The 7797-nt window shown below is 53.0% G+C and overlaps 1 protein-coding gene across 1 annotated transcript; it reads left to right on the top strand.

The window, feature by feature from the left end:
* Positions 1 to 692: 692 nt before the first annotated feature.
* Positions 693 to 7438, top strand: CXCR5 (chemokine (C-X-C motif) receptor 5). Its single transcript, XM_009578837.1, has 2 exons — positions 693 to 795; positions 6362 to 7438. Exons 1-2 carry the CDS (start codon positions 757 to 759, stop codon positions 7436 to 7438), a joined length of 1116 nt encoding a protein of 371 aa, XP_009577132.1. The 5' UTR covers positions 693 to 756.
* The last annotated feature ends 359 nt before the right edge of the window (positions 7439 to 7797 follow it).

The following is a 7797-nucleotide window of genomic DNA, read 5'->3' as shown; positions in this document are numbered from 1 at the left end:
ACAAAACATTGTCCCAATTCCCATTTCCCTGAGCAGAGGAAATCTTAACTTCCCATCTTTATTATGGGCAAGAGGAGCACTGCTGGAAGGTGTCTAATCAAGGGGCTTTGCTGTGTGTCGTACAGCAGACCAGCCTCTGCTAGCTAGCACCCTTCCCTAGACCTGCAGAGCGGTCGCCGAGGCCGTGCATGCCTGTGCAAGCTGCTGCATGCCCCGCCGGGCCAAGGCGAGGGGCGAAGCAGCAGGAAGAAGGAGCAGGAGGAGTCCGCAGGTCACTGAGGTTAAAGCAGCCAGGAGGACACCGAGGCGGGGGCGATGGTCGTACAGACCAGACCCATGCGTTTCATCTTAGGTGTCTTCAAAGTCTGGCACAGCTCCAGAGGGTATCCTTTGGTACAGAGCCTTCCAAAGCCTTCCGGACCGCCTGGGATGAGGATGGCCGTAGGCAAGAGCCCTGGAGGTTTCCAGGGAAGACCTATAGATGTTCTGGATCTTCTCCGGTACAGACCAAAGGAACATGGATTCTTCAAACTTACTTTACAAATCAACTTAGAGCACTAAAAAAAAGATGATAAAGCTAGATGCTAATCTTTACATCGATTAGGTCACTCTACGCCTGGAGCTCATTTGCCTTGCAAATACTCCATTGTTACATGCTGGGTCCCTCCCTACTCACTTAAATGACTAACTCCACCCCAAAAAAGAAGAACTTTTGCTGAAGCTGCTGGAGGAGAGACAGATTCTGCCCCTGAAACCATGGGGCCTGTCAGCTACTCGTCAGAGACCTATGACTTGGTGAGTCGGGCCTGGCTTTGCTTGTTTGAGAGGATAACGGGGAGAGCGGGTAGAGCTGGGGTGGGCTGAAAGATCTGGTTTCTATCCGTCCATCTTCTCACCCTCCTGTTGGCAGAGGGAGAGCTTGAGCAATTTCTTACGCTGGTGCAATCAGCCCTCGCATCCCTTAAGTCCGGACTTGACCGATGAGGGGACTGCAAGCATAGCACTGTCGCTTGCAGAGAGCCAGCATAACGCGGCTGCAGCCGTTGTGATCCAAGGGTGCCATGCATTCCCTTGGGGACAGCTGCTTAACTACTGGGACCTCGTGCGCAGACATTCTGGCGAGTGCTGAGCCCGAGCGCCGTCCTTGCACAGGGACCAAGACCACAGTCGCTGCTGAAGAGCCAGGTGGCTCACTGGGAGAGACGGACTGCTGTAGCCCCGTCCCGCACTGCCAGCCTGTCCCAGTCCCTGTTCCCTGCTGCCCTGCTCTCTGAGCAGCCATTGACACAATGTGGGCGTAAAACACTCGTTCTGAATCGGGCGCCTTTTGCACCAGCCTTCGGTGGTATAAATGACTGTGCACACAGCGTGCAAAGGCCTGGAAATCTTGTCTAGTATCTTTACATAACAGGAATACCCAAGCAAACCCAATGCTATCTCTCCGCATGTGAAAACCCTTGGTACGACTATACATGCGCTTGACCCTGCTTGCCTTCTCCAAGAACAGGCTGCCATAGACTCTGCTGAAAGGGGAATATGCAGTGTATTTACAAGAGGGGAATTTTAAAGAGGGGAAGATAAATTGCAAGTAGTTCTTCTAATAGGGAGTGATGACACTGTGTATTCTGCCCAGTAGTTCTCTCCCCTGCGTTCGCAAGTGAAAGACAGCGGCTGTGCCTTTTAGAGTATGTTGTACTATCCAAGGGGAAGTCCACAGCAGCGCTATCATTAGCCTGGTTTTCAAACGTTGCAGCTCAGAATTTATTTTTTAATACAGTGGCTCTCTGCAGCAGACCTCAGTTTTTGTTTAGTTTCTGTAAAGAGAGAAATGCTGGATTTAATTTTTACCAATTTTTCTGTCCCTCCTTTGTCCTATACACCAGGGAAGAGAGAGGAGATGTGGGGGGCAAGCCCTACCCTCCTCATTTTTTCCAATTCATCCAGTATAAAAATCCTTTGTGAATGGTGGTCCTTTCCTTTAGAACCTTTTTGTAGAAGACACTTCTCTCCCTGACCTCTGCTGAAGTTCAGTGGCGGCGCTAATGCTTGCTGAGAGGTTAAAACCAAACTCAGACCTTTTTCATCTCCATGCTGGTTTGTTCCTCCAGCTGAACTCTCCATTGGAAATCTGTCCCACCACCAGAAACCCAGCGAAGTCGAAGTGTGCCAACTGCCTGCCTGCAACGTGTCATGCACTATAAGCAAGCGGCTGCTTGTGGCAAAACTATGTCATTTTTAATGCAGGGGGATTAAGCAGCACTGGGATTTGTTCTTTGTATACAATGGTTTCCAGAACCTTAGCTTAGCAATTTTACCTCTGCTGTGAATTATTTTAAGTTGATGCTGCATGAGGGGGGGGAAACTTGGTTAACTTTGGGACCGAGCGCCGACAGTCAGGTGCCACAGCAAGAAGCGTTTTATACCTTTTCTCAGACTTCCCGTGGTCGGGAGTTTGTGACACGTGTTTCCCACCTCTGCCTCCTGGGAGCTTCCCAGGTTTGGCTTCCTCCCCAGAACAGGCCACAGATCTCACATGAGCAATGCCACTTTTGCTTTGGTGGTGCCGTACGTTGCTTTACTTCTACTCAGCGCTTGTAGCAGCAACCTACCCACAGAGATTTGCAAAAAAGGCCTCAATGGTGTCCTGTCAAAGCAGCGACACAAACCTTGCCCTGTGCACTCACCAGAGAGGATCGCTTGACCGATTGAGCAAGCGTGGAAGGAAAAATGATGAGAACATTTGCACAGAAAGGGCATTTATCTCAGTATCGCCCAGTGAGTGCAGCAAGGGCCTCACCTAAACTTTGATATTGTACGGGACCACTTGTCTCTGTAACCTTGTGGAAAAGTAACGTGCCCAAAACAATAACGCCATTTCTCCATAGCAAAAAAGCTTTGCCCACTTAACCTTCCTCAGCTGCAGACTAGAGAAACAAAAACACAGTTGCAGAAAGACCACCAAGAATCTCCACCAGGTCCCCTGAGGTGCTGCAGGCCAATTTGCATTGTAATGGGACCAACATGACTCAAGAGCCATAAAGGCACCTGCGCTACAGTAACATGGCATTTCCACAGGCTTTACTCTTTTTCGTGGGTTTCCCTAGTTCAGCACCCGGGGAAGCTCTGTCAGTAACTCGCACTGATGTGGGCAATTTCAGTTTTAAGGCTTTGGGAACGAAACATGGTTCTCCCAGCCCTGGCATGGGCTAGAAGGGAATAACTTACGTGGAAAATCCCTAATAGTGCACAAGCTGCTTCTTTTCTGCAGCCAAATGTTTTGATCGCTGGCAGTTGTGGGGAACTGAGAAAAGCAGCTGACACGCGGAGACCGGAATAACTCTGAGATGTGGGTTAGAGGGGAAAAGGGATCCCTGAACAAAGAGCACACAGGAACGGGCTTCCCAGGCATGCACTTGACTGCTCTGTTACGGAAAAAGGCAGCACTTTATTGCCCACCCCCAAATCTGGCTGCAATTGTATTGCAGGAGACCTGTACAAAGGTCCCCCTGTGTGCACAGTGTTGACTTCTCCCATCCCAGATCAGGCAGCCACCCGCTTCCAGTGCTAGAAATGGGAATCGCAGCAGAGTCCCCAAAAGCCTTGGCTCGTCACGTTCAGTGCATGTCCTGCAGCTCTGGTCTCTGCCCTTCCTGTCTCAGCCCGGACTCTAAGTTTTCATCCTCTTCTATTTGTCTCCAACTCATCTCTGTCCGCTCCCACCCACACTCACTGCTCTGCTCGGAGATGCACATGAGAGGATGCTTCATACACAGCTCAGCGCACGCTTCCCCTGCCCGCGGCGAGTGGCTTACCGTAAGAGCCCTACCTGCTATCTTATCAGCAATCAGATGGTGTCTGATAGTGGCACTCAACCTCTGCACCTCCAGCTCCGAATGCAAGGTGTTGCTGGAAACTGTTCAGCAGCCAGAGCTGTTGAACACCGTGCGGGCTGCCCACCCGCCATCGTCGGTAGTGCTGCCGTGGCTTCAGGCAGCGCTCTGACACTCCGGCCAGCAAACCCAGCCATTTCCCATCATTTCCTTTTTCCCTTTGAAGCTGGAACCCTCCAACCTTTCCCCAGTGAAGTTATCCATTCCAACACATACTCTCTTTGGGGTTTTCAGCATGGTCACCCACGTGTCCTGAGCAGCCTGGTTTGGTCACTGTACCAAATTGCAAAGGTTTTTGGTTTGGTTTTGGTTTTTTTTCAGGGAGATTCAAGGATCTGGCCCTGGCCAACACATCACAGGTTTCTGTGCATGTTGGTAACTCCTGATGCAGGGTCTGGCTGTGGACTAGGCAGGAAATATTTTCAAGTCAGGGAGAGAACAAACTGGGAGGGATTTCTAAAGGCTTTTGTCTTTAGCAGCAATCCCAGTCTCCAGAATCATACCCTAAACTGGAAAAATAATTGTTCTCTGGGAATACAAATGCTTCTCACCAAAGGCTTGCAGCCCCACCATTACGGTAGGGGAAGACAGGCACCTGTGTTTGAGGTTTTGGGCAGGGAGGAGGACTCTCAGCCCCCGAGAGGACCGGCTCTCACCCATTCGGGAGGAAGCACCGTGGCATCACAGCACAGCAGCAGCACCCCTGGGTGCAGAGCCAGTGGGGAACAGGACCGTGGCAAGACCAAGAGTAACTTGGGTCAGACCAAAGTCTGTCTGGCTTAATGCTCTTTCTGGCAGTAGCCAAAGGTAGAAGCCCAGGGAAGAGGGCAAGAGCTGGGCAAGCTTATTCTGCACTTTCCCCAAGGGCTCGCTCGCCATCGTACCATCCCACTGCTCGGGGACTGCCTGAGCCAGCTGCGTTTGGTAATGCTCCATAGACTTCTTCCCCATCAACACGCTCAGGCTCCCCTTGGAGCCATGCAGATGGTTTCAGCAGCACAGCAGTTCGAGATGAGCACTGCCGCTGCGATGTCACCTCTTTACCCCAGACAGTCGTGTGTGGGGAGGCACCCAGCACGTCACCCAGGGAAGGCTGCCTGAGAGAGAAGAAACATAAATCACCCTTCTCTAGCTAGGCACAACGCAGGACTCGAGGCTGGTCACGGTCATTGGGCTTAGCAGCACATCGGGGGAGCAAAAACCCCCCAAATCAGCTCTAAAACTGTTTAAAGCAGGGCTAGTATTTTTAGATGGGAACTTTGGCTGGTGAGGGAAGGAGCAGCAGGTGCAAACGGCTACAGCTGGCAGTGAAAGGTATGAAAGCAGCAAGCAGAGACTTCCGCTGTGGTTGACACTGAAGTCTCGGTGCTGGTCTCCAGAGAGGGTGTGGGTGGGGGAGCTCGGGGTAACTGCTGCCGAGCTCTTCCCAGTTGTCTCTAATTTCTCAGCTTGCCGCAAGCCTCCCATGCCACTCTCTTTTTCTGCCCATCTGCATCCAAGCCCTTAGCTTTTGTGAACTCCCAGCTCCTGCGAGGTGCCTGAGGCCAGCCGGAGCATGCCCATCATCCAGGGGGCTCGTCCTGAGCGTGACTGCAGCTTTCCAGCACTCGGGACTTGCGCGTGGTCTCAGCTCGAATATAGGCTGCTCACCTGGCAAGGAGCTACAGCAGGCCCAGCACGAATCACATCTGCGGTGGCTCTATTGCACTTTCCTTACTGGGTATCAGCCCGGGCTCCGAGTGGTGTTTTCAGATTCCCTTTCCTGCTCTGACTGCAATTAATTCAGAACCACAAGGTTTAGCAACAGAACAGATTTCTCTCTGCAGCATCCATCCCCATAGCTATGGCACTGCGGTGCCTCAGAGGCATTCCTCCAGTCACATTTGAACAGCTGCCCCACACTTTTCTCTCAGTGCATCGAAAGCAATCCCAAGCACGGCTGCTGCTGTCCCCACCTTGCCTTGCTCTGCCCCAGGCAGCTTCGAGGTCTCCGAGGAGGAGAGGCAGAAGGGGACAGGAGCAGTGCTCTGCAGTGAATCCCACCACCTTTGTACCTGACAGCAGAGAGCAGGCAGGACAGGGACAGTCGGTGTCAGAAACGGATGGAAAGATCAGGAAAGCTGGTAGAGGAGGATTCCGTGCAGTGCAAGAAAGCAAAAGCCACCAGCAGGTAACTCAGCAAGAACCAGAAGATGAAACTGGTCATCTGTCTGGACACTAGAACATCCCAAATACACTAGTTAAAGATTACAGACAGAGCAGCTCTCGCTATCGGAGATTGGGACAACCCTCTCCACGTGCTGCTGCACCTCCTGGGACCTGGCACCAGGGGGGCCTCCCAGGTCATCACGCTGCAGACAGGCTGCGAGTCGTGGGGATACTCCGCTCCAGGTCTGCCAGGTGCAGCTGAGGGACTGGGTTCTCGTGTTCAGAAGGTCCCCGCCGGTAATCAGACTCTCTCTGTTCCCCAGAGCCAGGTGGAGCTGAGCGGTTACTACGAAGCCGAGAACACCACCCCATCTTTGGAGGGCTACTTTTGCTTCAACCCAGCCTCATCCGTGGTCGGCAACCAGAGAGACCCCTTCAGAAAGGTTTTCATGCCCCTCATCTATCTGCTGATGTTCGTGTTGGGGACTGTGGGCAATGCCCTGGTCCTGGTCATTTTAGAGAGGTTCAAGCGGTCTCGCACTACCACGGAAAACTTCCTCTTCCACCTCACCCTGGCCAACCTGGCACTGTTGCTCACCTTCCCCTTCAGCGTGGTGGAGAGCTTGGCTGGATGGGTATTTGGGAAGTTCCTCTGCAAGATCCTCAGTGCTGTCCACAAGATCAATTTCTACTGCAGTAGCATGCTGCTGGGGTGCATCGCAGTGGACCGCTACCTGGCCATCGTCTATGCAATCCACACCTACCGCAAACGCAGAGCTCGCTCCATCCACCTCACTTGCATGGCTGTCTGGCTCTGCTCGCTGCTTTTGACCTTACCTGACCTTATCTTCATGGAGGTCTGGACAGACGACAGCAACCGCAGCATTTGCTATTTTCCAGAGGTTGGGATCGATGGCAACAATGTCTGGCTGGCGACCCGCTTCCTCTACCACACTGTGGGCTTCTTTGTGCCCCTGCTGGTCATGTGTTACTGCTACATGGCCATTGTCCGGGCTCTGTGTCAGTCCCAGCGCCTGCAGAGGCAAAAAGCTGTCCGCGTGGCCATCCTGGTCACAGGCGTCTTCCTGCTCTGCTGGAGCCCATACCACGTTGTCATCTTCCTGAACACACTTACCAAGCTAGAGGCCTTCACCAAGGACTGCCTCCTGGAAGACCAGCTGGACACGGCAATCATGGTGACAGAGGCCATCGGCTTCATGCACTGCTGCCTCAATCCCATCCTCTACGCCTTCATTGGAGTCAAGTTCCGTAATGACTTCTTCCGGATCCTGCAGGAGCTCGGCTGCATAAGCCAGGAGACCCTGCAGGAGATCCTGGAGGTGACGAGGAAGGGCAGCGGGATCGAGTCTGACAACACCACCTCCATCTCCACTTTTTAGCTGGGAAAGACTGCCTGCAGGGCAGAACCGGCCTGGGGCTTGCCTTCCCAGTGGCACACGTGCTGTGGCCTCAGTCCCAAGTGTCCCCACCTCTTTCTTCACTCCTCAGGAAACTGAGGTCCGATAGCCACCAAACACACAAATCCCACCAGATACCTTCCCTTGCTCCTTCTGGTTCTCATACCTGTAGAAATCTGTCTGGCAGCTGTTGGAGAATGCTGGCTGTCCGATGGTCACTCTGGCAGGGCTGGATGAACCCGAGCAGGTTGAACCTGACATTTCCACCTCACCCTCGAAAAACTGACTGCAGGCGTCCTGTGCACAGAGCCAGGCACGAGACTGGGGTGCCGGGGGCAAGG

This window comes from Fulmarus glacialis, unplaced genomic scaffold, assembly GCF_000690835.1.
Source record: "Fulmarus glacialis isolate BGI_N327 unplaced genomic scaffold, ASM69083v1 scaffold18045, whole genome shotgun sequence".
NCBI lineage: Eukaryota > Metazoa > Chordata > Aves > Procellariiformes > Procellariidae > Fulmarus > Fulmarus glacialis.
This window is presented reverse-complemented; position numbering and strand designations above follow the sequence as displayed.